Source organism: Malaclemys terrapin, chromosome 11 (assembly GCF_027887155.1).
Source record: "Malaclemys terrapin pileata isolate rMalTer1 chromosome 11, rMalTer1.hap1, whole genome shotgun sequence".
NCBI classification, from domain to species: domain Eukaryota; kingdom Metazoa; phylum Chordata; order Testudines; family Emydidae; genus Malaclemys; species Malaclemys terrapin.
In genome coordinates, this window is record NC_071515.1 from 37917540 (window position 1) to 37933003 (window position 15464).

General features: G+C 38.0%; 1 protein-coding gene across 2 annotated transcripts in view; it reads right to left on the reverse strand.

The window, feature by feature from the left end:
• Positions 1-3484: 3484 nt before the first annotated feature.
• MTX2 (metaxin 2) overlaps positions 3485-15464 on the reverse strand; it is a 47678-nt gene continuing 35698 nt past the window's right edge. The window contains exons 4-11 of one of the 2 annotated variants that reach the window (XM_054044405.1): positions 13206-13278; positions 10056-10132; positions 9092-9184; positions 8504-8542; positions 7937-8062; positions 7163-7239; positions 4248-4304; positions 3917-4007 (exon numbers count right to left, since the gene is read on the reverse strand). In XM_054044405.1, coding sequence (XP_053900380.1) covers positions 4274-4304; positions 7163-7239; positions 7937-8062; positions 8504-8542; positions 9092-9184; positions 10056-10132; positions 13206-13278 — 516 coding nt within the window. In that variant the 3' untranslated portion in view covers positions 3917-4007; positions 4248-4273. Of the gene's footprint in view, positions 4008-4247; positions 4305-7162; positions 7240-7936; positions 8063-8503; positions 8543-9091; positions 9185-10055; positions 10133-13205; positions 13279-15464 lie in introns of both variants that reach the window. The other variant, XM_054044404.1, reaches the window with a different exon arrangement.

The window sequence follows — 15464 nt, forward strand, 5'->3', positions numbered from 1 at the left end:
ACTAGTTTCAAGCTGAAAGTGACCAGTGACCCATGCTGCAGAGGAAGGCAAAAAACCCCTGGGGTCTCTGCCAATCTAACCCGGGGAAAAATTCCGTCCTGACCCCAGATACGGTGATCCCTGCTTGAATACGATACTCAAGGTTTTACACAGGATCTAGTCAAATCTGAAATTTCTTATATCAGAGACTATTCGTTTTTATCTCAAGAAAAGGGAAAAAGTGTTGCAGTTGGGTATTAATCAATACTTCATTCTCCTCTGACTTAAAATAAACCTCACATCCATGATTTTTGGTTTTTGCATTCATGTGACTTATGAAAAGCAGGTACTCAAAATGGGTATCTGAATCTTCAGTGTAACAGTTTTAATTAATATTTTGATAACAGAACATCTCATCACATAGTAATTAAAAGGTTTGGTTTTTTGTTTTTTTAAAATGGTACTGGACCAACATGCAGACTTGGGAAATTCGTCAAAGACCAAAAGCAGGAATGGAGCTACATCTTCCAATGTTAATAAGCCTGAACTGTTATGTTACAAACAAATGCTAGACCTGCGTAACACTCATGTTGGTGTACTCCTCTGGAAGAAACCCGGTGCTTCAGTACAGGATTGAGGAATTCAGAAACCACATTTCAACTATGCAAGTAATAGTGGCAACTTGTAACACTAATAATAGTAAGATCTCCGTTAAGAATTAGGTTAATAGTTATCCTGCTGATGAAGCTGTGAAATGTGACAGGCTTTCCAGCAACTGGTCTTTGCTAGCTTTATGAGACACAAGGGAACATAAGTCAAAACCTCATGATCAATGTGTAAATAATCAAAACCATAATTATTTTGATATTGACTATGGCAAACCAATGTAGCCAGAGGAGTGTATTTCCGAATGCAGTGGACCTCACACTCTACAGCACCGAAACAACAATCAGGCTATTGAGCTAGTGCCTCACTGTGCCTATGTTTATTGACCCTAGAGATTTTTGGCAGAAAGTTGATGTTTCTTGTTTTTGGACAGTATTTCTGAGCAACATCTCAACTTAATTTTGGAAAAATACCATGCACCATTTAATTTATAAAGTAGCACAGAATGCTGCTATTAGATGTGTCCGGAGATACTAAGCACCCGCAAGGCAAGCAGGAGCCCTAAATCGCATGCTAAGTAACTTCATAAGTAGCCTCACTGAAATTAACAGGACTACACGTGAAGTAAGATGCTATATGACATAAGGGTGGCAAAACCTGGGTTTATGCAAATAGTGTGGGAGACAATTTGTCACCAGATTGCTTTTTGAGAATTTTGAAGTCCAAAAAGAGTAACCTGCTTTCTAATATATTAACCACTAACAAATAGAAACAAAACTGATTTTTAAGTCTAATTTGGTTTTGTATTAAAAACCAAAGAGCAAGGCTTCTGGCATACCATAATGGGATATGTAACTTGAAGTGCTTTACTATCATACTAATGCACCTAAACATGCCATATCAGAAAAACCTCAAGGAGCCGAGGGAGACCAACGGGGGTGGGGAGAAAGAAAAAATATGCCCAGAGAAAAGACAGCCAAGTCCTTCTACTTGAGCGAGGAAGAAGGAAAAACCCGTACTGTGGGCTTCAGAGTTTGGGAGCAATTCTGTCAAGCTGGAAGCGGAAACAGCTGGACACAGACGTTTAAGTGGCAACAGCTAGCGTGCTGGAGGAGGAACAAGACAAGCTGAAAAATAGGAAAGACTGAAGAAACATAAATGTAAAAAATTCAGAAACGAAGGTGAAGAGATCAAGAAAAAGCAAAGCCAATAAGAAGTACTGAAAGACAAAAAATGAGAAGTGACAAAATTAAAGATTGATGCAGTAAAAATTACTGATGCCTGTAAAATCTGATTTGACGACTAGTTTTTAATCAGCTGGTTGCCAGAAAACTAGAAGTCTGTTTTGCCACCTGGTCCCAGATATAGAAGCTTTCGTTGAGGTGAAATAATTAAGATTCTGTAAATAGTACTTTCACCTTTAGCTCAGTAATTCAAAACTAGAACAGATTGGAGTGAGAGTCAACACCACAAAATGGCCTGTCAAAAATGAGCTAATAATCTCAATGCCATTTCCATATCCACATCACAAAAAATAATTTCTGACACCTTTTTTAGCTATCTGAGTAGAGGTCAAGGACTGATGTCCTTTCTTTCCTAGAAGTTGTCATTCTGAGACACCTTTTTGGGACAGCGCGTGGAAACTTGCATGGCTGATGCACATGCTGTGCCTGTTCTGTGCATTGATAGGAGGCCTCCACACTCCTAGGCTGTTCACTTTCCACCTTTCACAAACATTAAAAAAAAAAAAAAATTGAGGTGACTAATTTCTCAAGACAATACAAACAAATCTTAAAAGTTGCTTTAATTTTATTGCACTGTTACCATTTCATTTAAAGTTAGTGGTACCCTACATTTGATAAAGTTGCACTTAGGACGGAAGAATCCCATGCACTGTTACAGACTAGGGACAGAATGGCTAGGAAGCAGTTCTGCAGAAAAGGACCTAGGGGTTACAGTGGACAAGAAGCTGGATATGAGTCAACAGTGTGCCCTTGTTGCCAAGAAGGCTAACGGCATTTTGGGCTGTATAAGTAGGGGCATTGCCAGCAGATCGAGGGACGTGATCATTCCCGTCTATTCGACATTGGTGAGGTCTCATCTGGAGTACTGTGTCCAGTTTTGGTCCCCATACTACAAGAAGGATGTGGAAAAATTGGAAAGAGTCCAGCGGAGGGCAACAAAAATGATTAGGGGGCTGGAGCACATGACTTATGAGGAGAGGCTGAGGGAACTGGGATTGTTTAGTCTGCAGAAGAGAAGAATGAGGGGGGATTTGATAGCTGCTTTCAACTACCTGAAAGGGGGTTCCAAAGAGGATGGATCTAGACTGTTCTCAGTGGTACCTGACAGAACAAAGAGTAATGGTCTCAAGTTGCAGTTGGGGAGGTTTAGGTTGGATATTAGGAAAAACTTTTTCACTGGGAGGGTGGTGAAGCACTGGAATGGGTTACCTAGGGAGGTGGTGGAATCTCCTTCCTTAGAGGTTTTTAAGGTCAGACTTGACAAAGCCCTGCCTGGGATGATTTAGTTGGGAATTGGTCCTGCTTTGAGCAGGGGGTTGGACTAGATAACCTCCTGAGGTCCCTTCCAACCCTGATATTCTAGGATTCTATGATACTCTTCATTTATCCATCTCGTTTTGAATGCTAATCTCTTAAAAGGACCTAATCACCTTGTAAACACACACTGACTTTCAAAGTGCAACCTTGTTGAAGCCTGAAAAGAGTAATTTTCCTATTACTTGCATTACCATATAGTCAACAAGTTAATTCTACAGGATGTAATGCAAATTACTTTCCTTTTGTCCTTCTGCGAGGAAGATCTGAAAACACTGTTTCTAACATACGAATAAAGCTTATTAAAAGATTTTTTGAAAGATCGAAGAGACACTTTTAAAAACAGTTTTTCATTTATTTTTATTTTTAATACAGATACAATATTATTCCAAGGTCACTTCAGTTTAATATTTAATAGCCTTTATGGCATTTAAATGGCAATACCTCAAAAATCATTTCATGTTAAATGTATACAGTGAATTCTAGAACACACAAAATGCAGTTTGAACTTCCCTTGCTCCAGAATGTTTTAGCAGCTTCCAAGAGGTTTTATTACACACTTTTTCATTTTCAAAGCCATCATCATCATATGTTAAACAATGAAATCAAAATTTGTTTCAGAAACTGGGCCTCCTCACCACAAAATGAAGCATTTAACTCGGTAGATAACCCTTTGAGGACCTGGATGCAGCACTTGCAGAGCTGTCTTTATCATGATCCTCAAAATAGTGTTGCTCTATTCTCCTGCAAAAGGCCACGAGGTTGCTGTAGTTTTTCACTTTTTCAGAGAGTTCATCACTGGTCAGCTGAGTAGTAAGAATTGTGAACAGATGTCCAAATACCAAAGCATCTAACTCAGTTGGCCTATAAAAGAGACAGGGAAAAATGTGGGCCCCTGGGAGTCAGAAAACACTGAAAACCTTATAAAGAAAATCCTACTGTACTCTGATTTTTTTTAAATATTATCTCAAAAAACTCCAAGTATTTTCACAAAGTAATCAAACTGGTCATATTTAACCAAACAAAGCTCGAGATTTAGCAAATGCATGAAACCTTAAATACAGTAGAACCTCAGAGTTATGAACACCAGAGTTACAAACTGACCAGTCAGCCGTACACCCTGTTTGGAACTAGAAGTACGCCATCAGGCAGCAGCAGAGACTAAAAAAAAAAAAAAAAGCAGACTCAGTTCAACACTGTGTTAAATGTAAACTACTAAAAAAATAAAGGGAAAGTTAAAAAAAAAAAAAGATTTGACAAGGTAAGGAAACTGTTTCTGTGCTTGTTTCATTAAATTAAAATAGTTAAAAGCAGCATTTTTCTTCTGCATAGTAAAGTTTCAAAGCTGTATTAAATCAATGCTCAGTTGTAAACTTTTGAAAGAACAACCATTATGTTTTGTTCAGAGTTATGAACATTTCAGAGTTATGAACAACCTCCATTCCTGAGGTGTTTGTAACTGTGAGGTTCTACTGTGTTTTATATGTACACTAACAAATTTTGGCCTGAATTCTCAATGTGCTGCTCAGTGCTCCCATTAACAAATTAGGGATTTTTGGGTGGTTGTTTTTTTCCCCCAAACAGTGAAGAAGTTACAAAATACCTTTTCATAAAATGCATGCTGAGCCTACCCACTGACTCATCTGTGCAGCACCAACTGTTCCTCACTTTTTGATCTTGTGGGAAGGGAGTCTATATTCCCAGTCTCCTCTGCAGATACTGTGCATAACAAAACTACCCCTTCAAACAGAATGGTGCCCTTCAAAACAGCAAAAAACCCACACCTCTTCTGGGCTTTTCAGCCACCAAAAATTCCTTGACTAGTGAGAAAAAGTTACTACATGGTAATAGCATTTAGAGCCATCTCTTTTGTGTTAAAGAGACTAAACAAATGGAAATAAACACTGTAACCAAAGCCACCAGAATCCAAAGGAGAAAAGTGGTGTCTTGAAAAAGTCTGCAGTCATACTCATGGCTTTGTGTACAAGCCTTCCATAGCTTGACCTTAGTGAACTTTTTGCAGCACTGGTCTATATGCAAACAAAACAAAAAAAGCCCAAACAAAACATTTCCCCTAAGTATATTTAACAATTTAGAGCTTTTCTTCACTAATGTCCAAGAACTACATACTAATATTAATGAGCTAGAAGAATATTTTATTAGACTAATTATAGAGAAACTCTATTACTATTTAAGACAAAAAACATTTAAAACATGTAAAGGTTGAAAGTGTGTGTTATGGAGTCCAGCTAGCACCCCCAAACAATAGCACTTCCTTTACCCCCCCTCCAAAAAATCACCTTTATAAAAGACAGTTCAGAATGCCTCAAAATGAATAGTTGCAATACAGCTTCAATTTATTCTCTACTGCTATGTAATCCTACAGCACTCACTCTCATCCAATTAGACTGCCCACCTAACCCTAACTTTGCAAAATGTTCGGGGGGAAAGAGGCGAGAAACAAAATATTACATCCTGCTAATTGAGACATTTCTCCATCCCCATCTAATGTACTGGGGATCAGAAACTGGGCTTTCTTCGGCCTGGTCCAAACTAACAAGTAACAGTCAGCTGAAGTAAACCTAACCTATGGAAACAACCAATCCAATTTACAATGACTCAGTTTCCCAATTCCTCCTTGCTTTCTGATTCTGTGGCATAGCTGGACAAGACAATTGCTTCCTCCCCCCACCCCACCCCCAGATGCCTCCTCTCTGAATCCCACTGGCTCCTTCATATATCCTTGCTTTAATAAGCCTTTAGTTAACTCCTTCCCCGTCTCTATTAGTGTGTAATGTCACAAGCTGATTTTATTTAAGTGTCTTTGTAATTTCCCCATTGTCACCCCACCAAAAATATCTAAAACTGGCCCCCAGATACTGCCATGATCAGAGGAACGCGAAGGCAGCTTTTAAAAAAAAAAAAAAAATCACATACATTGCACTTGGAATGTACATTCTTTATGTAACTTCATGGTTCATATGCCATGGTGATGGGTGGAGTACATGAATATATTCAACATTAATTACAAGAATATTTTTGGGAAAGTACATATTTGCAACTGGGTGTGACTGACAATGGCAAAGGACATCTGGTGTATGTCAGATTTGGGTCCGCGGTGGCTTTTCTGCAAAAGCCCAGAACAGTATTCTCTTACACAAATCATAGCTGCTACTTTGTAATAAATCGTTTGTGGGGAGAAGACTAGCGTTTCCCCAGTCAGATGACTTCACAGGCATCTTCATGCTAACCCAACTCTTTAAAGTATGTCTACGCTGCAATCCAAGGTATGAATGAAGCACAGGTAGACTTAGCTGGGCCACCTTTACCTGCAGTAGCACAGCTAAAAAACAGTAGCGTTGATGTGGAGGCACAGGCTTCCAACATGAGTATTTACCCACGGTCCCCAGTGTGCTTGTTCAGGCTGTGCGCTATTTTTAGCTGTGCTAGCGCCCTTAAAGCTAGTGTGGTATGTCTATCCGGGCTGCAATCACACCTTGGGCTGCAGTGTAGACAAAGCCCTCCCCACTGCTGTGTCACTTGAATTAACCTGTGCAGGAAGCACGTTTTGATCAAAATACGTCACATTCATTCTGCTTATGATGTATTAGCGCACTTACACTGATAGGTATCATCTATGAAATGCCAAAATATGCTAATGTAATTAAGTGGATTATTGCTTAGTTACCAATTAAAACAACAGGTTTCTGTTTTTACATTATATGTTTTCAACTGACAAATTATTGTGTATTCTGTATCAAATCAGTGGAAAATAGGATTAAGTCTATAAACACTAGAGAAAATATATGAAAAATTTTATGGAAACTTAGTCTCTTTTGTAATATTTACAATTACTTAGTAATTTCAGAAATTCTTATATATGCCATTTATGGATTCATTCCCACATGTTCCTTAACTGCTCATAAGGTATTAAAATAAGCAAAAATAGTCCCCATTCAGCTATGTTCTGGAGAGTAATATACCTACAGTACATTACATTTCCATATAAAGTAACTTACTGCTTATTGAAGAAATATGATTGTGTTCCCAGTCTTTGAGAGAGAGCTTGACAACACTGATCTACATCTTCCAACACCTAACCAAACAAAAGATTAGCACAGTATCTAAATAGTCAGATGAGAACACAATTCTCTACAAAATAGCTCCCTTATTGCATACATAACAGCAGTAGGCATTTGTAATAATTTACTAAATTAACAATATAGACCATAGATATTACACAGATTCAGATTACAAATCTTATTTCCAGACCTTAAATGACAAGTATATTGTTGACATAAGGAAACTTGTTAATTTCCCTATTGTCAATAATTGGGTTAAAATTAATACATTAAATTTTTACCTCTAAACTTCTTTGTATTTTTCTTGGCGCTCCAAGAACAAATTGCCACAATCCTGCAAAGGGACCCCATTATCTTCACATGGGAATCAGAGTCCTTGGCTGCTAATCCCTTTCCAGGATCATGGTCTAAACTCACATGAGCACAGAGATACATATTCATGAGAAAACATCTTTCATTTTTCTCAGATTGTGTGTGTGATTTAAAAGTTTATTGCTGTCGAAGCCAGAGACATGGATTCCACAGACAATTGTTTTAAATGTATGGAGTTGCACAATACATATATTTTATGAAACATAGGAAATAAAATATTGCTTCTCTGGAATTTGACACTTTTGATATTTTATTTATATGTATTTCATTGCTGAGAGGTTATTTAAAAAAAAAACCAAACAGAATGAAGAATTCAACTCTGGCTATTATCTGACTGACCTGTTCAAGTGACTTGCCAGCCCATCCAATAGCTTTCATCTTACGTCTGACCTCCCATTGTTTCTGATAGGCCAAAATGCGATTGAGAGGCCAAGGATAAGGGGATCCATACCTTGGATGAGTAATCTTTGTTTAAAAAAAAAAAAAAAAAAAAAAAAAAAAACACACAAAAACACAATCACTTTTAAAAAAAGGCAGGCAAGACTGTGTACTGTTATTTACAAAATAGCTATGGTTTTCATGGATCAGAAAGCATTTACACTGGCTTTTGTAAAATATTAAGAAGTTATTCTGCACAGAAATTCATAGTTTGCAGCCTAAAGAAAAAGAAACCATTTACTCTATTACCTTAAAAATATATAAAACCATATCTACTTTGCAGCCAGCTACCTTAAGTAATGACACATAGCTTTCCTAAAACGTATATGCAAGCAAAATTAAAGTGAAAAACTATATCATTAATGGTATAAACCTCTATGTTTCATTTATGAGTAGGGACTTGCATTTGTGAGCAAAAGTGTTTTCTCATTAAATTTTAATTAAGATAAATGCTGCAGAACCACTCACCTCCTCTACTGTTGTATCATCACACCACTGAAGATACAACTAGGAAAAAAAAAGAACACTTTTTATTCTGAAATGTCAGTTAGAAATAAACTCTATGCAGTCTAACTATTGATGCTTTCTTTTAAGTTAAATTAACAGCATATCCCAAAAATATTTTAAGTCTAACGGTGCCTTCCATGAACACAAAAGAGAAGTTAATGATAATGCTTGCAAGACAAAAGATGGTTGCTAGTTCTCTTTCAGAACAGCCACCAGATCAGATTTGAAATTAAGATGGAGTTCAGAACATGCTACATACGTTATGAGTCAACTTTCTTTACAGCTACATGTTAGTTTTTATAAACTCATCATTGTTTTGTACAACAAAAATCAACCTCAATTCATGAAATTTTCATACGACTATGTAAAGAGACCACAGAGAATGTGGAGTTCTGTTTTTGTAAGGACACTAGCCTATGAGTTGATGAACTATTTCCCAACTTAAGAATTTGAAAATAAAATACATTTTCCACATGGAAATAAAACGCTACATTTTTGCCCACTTATCACCTACTCAGAAAATAAACAAATTATTATGGTTTGCTGTACCTCTGCTGTCAATAGCATATTATTGACTAATTCCATGTAGGCTTTCATCTCAGCTTTTTGGACTTCATCCAACCCATCACTGAGTGAATGGCCCTAAGGGGGTAAAAGAATATACAACCTTGTAAGAAAGGATATTACAATATTCAGCTAGGGCTTGAGCCAAAGCCAACAGAAGTCAATGTGCTTTAGATCAGGTCTTGATCTCTCTATATAGGTCTCTAAATCATAAAATAGATGGGTAAATATTAGGAAGTACCTTCCATACTAAAATTACCTTCAATATTAAACAGAAAATGTTATACTCCAATATAATCAAACACAAAAGACAAATGTAGATTTATTTTCAGCTACAGAACTACTGTTCATTTCTTTTTTAGCTGTGTACAACTTGATTTCATGGCTTCACTATTACTATGATTTCTTCTGTGTGAAGAAGTAGGTTGATGATATAAACAGTTTATCAAAATAAACTGCTTAATAAGCAGACATTGCTTTACAAGGACAGAAAAAAGTAAAAGCAAATATAAACATATATTAGCTGAAATTTCAAGATTTAAGCAAACACTGTAGGTCTTTTCTAAGAATACTATACTTGGGAGCCAAAAAACGAGTGCTATTGCAAGGTCTAGGTCAGGGGTCGGCAACGTTCGGCATGCGGCTCACCAGGTGAGTATGTCCGCTCCCCCGCTTTGTCCCAGACCCCCTGAATCCTCTGGGCTGCCCTGCCTCCCCCCCATTACACCATATTTTCCTTAAGCAAAAGGTTACTCCCTGTATTGGGTTAAAATAGTTGCCATATTGTAAAAATGCAGATACCTTTACATTCGTATGAGGTTTTTCTACTTTACTCTCTTAAAAACTAATTATGTCACATTTCATAACAGTAAGCTAAATGAGTGCAAATGCTAAAAAGAGTGACTACCGTATTTATCAGTTACTGATCAAGTATATTTAATATCCTTACCTTGGCTTTTACAAACTGGACTATGGGGCCAAGTTCAGATACTACTTGATTTCCTACACGAATAAAGGGTACTTTGCCTGCAGTGAGATACGGTATATTTTTAGTAAATTAAAGCTTTCTATACATACAGAGAATTATTTTTGAAATCATGGCTTTTAAGTGTTTCAGCACAAAAGTCTATCAGATTGTACATGACAGTTAACATGCAAAGTTTCATTTGAGAGACACTCACAAATAGAGCCTCCCCACGCCTAGCTCTTTAGTTCACACTTTTATGCTAGGACTTGCCCTATTGATTGGCTTTCACGCTAACGTAGTGGTCCCCAACCTTTTCACCACCCTACTCCCCTTACCTCAGTCCCCCTCCCACCCACCAAGCCCCAGGAGCTTGGCTAGGAGCAGGGACGTGGCTCAGGGGATAGGGCGGTGGACAGGAGTAAGGGCCAAGGCTGAGACTGCAGCTGGGGGTATTAACGGAGCCACGGCCAGGGGTGTAGGCTGGGGCTGGGAGCCTAGCTGCAGCCATGGGGGCGGAGGCTCGAGTTGGGGCTAAGGCTGGGTGCGGAGCCATGGTGGAGGCCGGTAGACAGGGCTGAGGCTGGGTGCAGAGCTGTGCCAGGCCATGGGGGGGGAGCCAGAAGCCGGGGCTGTGGCTGGAGGCAGTGCTGGAGCAGAGCTGGGATGGAGCAGGGCTGCATGGTGCTCCCTCTGCTGGGGCTGGCCTCTGCTGGGGCTGGCCTGGGCTGCACCATGCCCCCCCAAAGGTTCCTCCATACACCCCTAGGTGGACACGCCCCACAGTTTGGTGACCACTGCTCTAACGAATATTTGCAAGTTATTGTACAAATTGATAGGTCTCAATCCAATAATTAATTAAATCTTGCTTTGCTGGGAAGATTATTAGTTCAATGTTTCCACAAAGCACAACTGTGGAAATCCCAGGGAAGTAGATAAAGGCAGCCAAGTGCTCTATGAAATACCTACTTGACAGATACCATCTTTAAACACCAGTACATACACAGTGCTATGTAAATTTAAGAAAATTTAGATGATATATAATATGTATTTTACATATTGTTATTTAATCACCTCAACATGGAGGAAGAGACGTTGGACATTTTTTGTTTTACATTAGTAAACATAGTTCACTGAATATGATGCAAGACAATAATGGAGTTTGCCCATAAATGAAACAGGTCACAATACACAATAGGCTTGCAAGGAGAGACAAGGAAAATGAGGCTAACAAAGTGTGTCTTCACAGAATATTTTAAAAGAACAAATCAAAGTCAAATATTATTTACAGGGTTTTTAAAAGTAATATAATTTGAAAGATATTCATGAAAATATTAAGAAATCCAACCAGATCGCAAATGCACAGAACCTACTGCTAGACCTAGTTCAAACAGAGTTCATAACAACAGCAGGTTCAGTCATGGTCTTTATCATGAGATTCACTCCTCTCTGATTCACAGTCAGCCTCAGGGTAACAGATGAGGTACACTGCACCAACAAAAACCTCATCTGCATCCGTATGATGAAGTATTACAATAGAAATACAAGGTTTTCTGAATTGCAAAAACTCTATGGTTTACACTGCTAGCATATAAAGATGATCTTTCGGTATTCCTATATCCACAGTCAGCATTTGACTCCCTCAAAAGGATTTTCTAGTTGGGGAAAGTATCATTACAAAGTGTCCTACACAAATCTGGAAACGCATGTCTGAGAACCACTACAATCAGTGTGAGATATTTTTCAGGAATGAAAACCTTTTATGAATAGCCTGTTTTGGTTGGAATTAATTTTAATGTTATTAAAACGATACTGAAGTAATCAGAAAAACAAGCAGAACACTGCGCAAAAATTGTAGAGGCTCTTAGGACGATGAATAAATCACCACATTTATACTCCTAGCTGTATTTAAAATGGAACCAGTATGACAAATAGAATATGCTAGATGTGATCAGTACAGCACGACTCTCATCAGCCCATGTCAATCATGCTCCTTTCTGCATTATTTAGCCAGTGGTAAAGAAAAAAAGCTTCAGACACAAGTAATGGTATATCAGATAATAGCCAATGTGGCTGGGAGGAAGGGAGTGCGGGAGGTGGAGAATACAAGTATCACCACTCCTATTCCCATGCACATAAGAGACTGACTTGTTTCTACAAGGAGTCAGCCCAATGGGTTTATTTTGAAAGGCTGATTAAAAAAAAAATTCCTGGTTTTGCTACAAGAACTGTACAGTTTTCAGCGCTACCAATCATTGAGATTTTTTAAAGCATTAATTAAAGACAGGATTCCAGCTGATTTTCCCCTAATACCAAGAAGGAGGAGCAGAGCTAACCATGCAGTATGCAAATACAAACACCCACGTAGGCAGGCATTTTTACTGCTCTATGCTTGAATCAAAAATTATAAAAGTAGCTTAATTTAACTCACACAAATGGATCCTAATGTAATGAAGAATTTTAGGATATCAAAATAATGTGCATTCAGCAGTTCTTTTCTAGTAACCTTTTAGATGAGAGTATATAGAAATTTCCAACAGAGTTTGGGATTTTTTAAAAAAAACATCAAATACTGAATTTGCATTTTTTGCAAACAGTCTTTTGAATCAGAAGAGGACTTAAGTACAACACTGTTCTTGATACTGACAGTTTATCCATGATCTGTCCGCAATTATTAACATGCTGACAATCACCTTCCAGCTAAGATAACAAAAGACATTTCTTCCCACCCTTAAAACAGTGGAAAATGGAACACCATTCATTGACCAACTGGGTATTCCCGGGGTATGTCCCTGGAGATCAGTAGAGCTACTTCTGCATACAGAAACCTCTGGGCTTGAGAAGGCCAAGAGTCCCTAGGCATTTTTTGAGAGTGTTACCACCAGACTTCTAAGTAACTGAGGACGTGAATCCACTGTATGTCCACTGCATTTAAAATGTGCAATACAGTACATTTTAAAAATTTGTATTTGATTTATCTCATTCTCTATAGAGAAAAATCACAGTACACTAAGGAAAAAAATAAAGAGGCAACCCACTAGCACTGACTGGCTGTTATCTGCAAGATGAGGTGCTGTTGTCATGGCATCAAAACATAGGTATTAACACAGTAATTTAAATGAACACCACACTTACCAGATGGGGACATATATTCTGCATTTGCTCTACAAACCACCTGGACTGGCAGATTGCACATTTGCAAAAAGGCCTGAAAACAAAGAGGAGCCCAGAAAAAGGAAAACTCGTATTAGCTGATGGCAAAACATGGATTTGTTTTAAATATATTAAACTAGTACTTAGCACAATGTTTATAAAGTACAGGTATCTGTATTCTGTTTTAGGGAAAATAGAAAAGGGAAGAAAGAAAAAATATAAAACTTCATTGGACAATAGTGTATAAGGATATTGTCCAAAATCATTAGTAAGAATTCTTCTGTTTAACAAAGTTACATCTGTTTTTCCCATTTGATGGTGGCATTTGACTGCCAAAGTTACTGTTGTTTATAAGTCACTAATAATCAGTCTAAGTGACATTTTGTCAACCTGAACATTGGGGCACATATCTTTCGTGGTTATTACTGACTAATATGTTTAGAGAACAAGCACCAGCATGTGCTGCTACATCTCTAGCATATTTAAAACAAAAAACACACATTTAAAAAAAAAAAAAAAAATCCTTCCACTGCCATATTTTCACTAGCCAACATTTTCACGATTTTTGCTTTGCAATTCTGCTAGATTAAAAGGCAGTGTTTATTACCAGTAGAGTTTACTTGAATTAAGGGTATAGTTGACCAACGTAATTTTTTTTATATCTATCTATAACCCTGGACAAAGCCATTTCCACAGGATACTAATTTTTATCAGCAGCAGTCATCATCATAAAATACTTAGAGTGTTTCTGTGTAAGAACAAAATAACTTTCACAAGGTAACTCACACTTTCGATAGTGAGAGCATGGCAAGTATAAATAACCTCTCAAGCTCAGTGGTGAGGAACACAATGTTAAATCCTATTGGGTATTTGGTATTCGCCTTTGCCAGCGAAAAGGCCAAAATCTCAAATTTAAAATCTGAAAGCTATTAATCCAGACTTGAGCCTTTCACTACTTTCTGAACAAAGGCAGGTACAACTAAATTAATTTTAAAAGAGATTCTATTACACATAAAAAGAAGTTTCATTATGATTTTAAGGACGGTATATGGACTTAACATGCATGCACGACAGCTTCGTTAACATAGCAGACCACTCCGTTCTATCTGTTATATTGTGTGACACTGGCAGACCAGGTTTCAGCTCATGCCAGGGTCTCCATGTCTCAACTGAACACTGGCAAATAAACAACTGGAATCAGTGTGGCTCACCTGTGTATTAGCATTAGGATTATATAAGAATGTGTTTATTGTTTACACTTTATTGAATGCTTGTGAGTTGCTGCATGAATTAATCTCACTTATAGCATCTGTATCCTACATTGTAAGGTAATATTTAAGAATTTGTATTGTAAACTTCTGTGACTGGGTAAATCACCAGACAGGAGAGAGACATTAACTAGTGTAAAGTACTGTTCTCCAACAGAAGGTGTTACATCCTGGCCAACAAGGAAGTCCCATCAACACCAGACAGACTATTGTGGAACATTAAAGAGAACAAAAGATTGTTATGCTCTGCAACCTTCCTACCCCATGAAGATGAGTCATGCAAGTAAATTCCTGTCATCAGCTGAGTTTGCAGCTCAGAGCACAGGGGGGAAGAGAATAAAAAAAAAACAAAAACAACAAGAAGGAATTGTATCTCAATGCTGCTTGGACTCTAGGGGGCAAGGTTTTCTAAGCACAAGCAGGGAATCCCAAGCTGCTTCGTTTGGGTTAGCCCCAAAGGACATATAGAGCTTGCTTATTACTGAAGCTTCTATTACCTTTTGAAACTTAAGATTGTAACTCATTTGTGTATAATGTTTACCTGCTTTAATCTTGTAAATAACTCATTTTCTTTTCGTATTAATAAATCTATCAATAATTTATTACAGGATTGGCTACAAGCATTGTCTTAGGTGAGAGACCTACGGTGCAATTGACCTAGGGTAAGCATCTGGTCCCTTGGGACTGGGAGTAATCTGCCTATTGCTGTGATCCTGGTGTAAGGGACCATCTATCACAAAGGTGGGCTTACCAGCGTGGCAAGACAGATCGGAGTAACCTAGGGGACTGTCTGTGACTTCACGTTAAGGCTGTTATAGGAGCTCTAAGTATAGAACTCACAACCAATTTGGGGTTTGTGCCCTGGTTCTTACAAATCTGCCCGGTACTTGAACCACTGCAGAACAGTTTGACTTATTGATCAAGGTGAAAAAGGCTATTTCTGGTTCAAAGTACACAACTCCCAAGGAAAGAA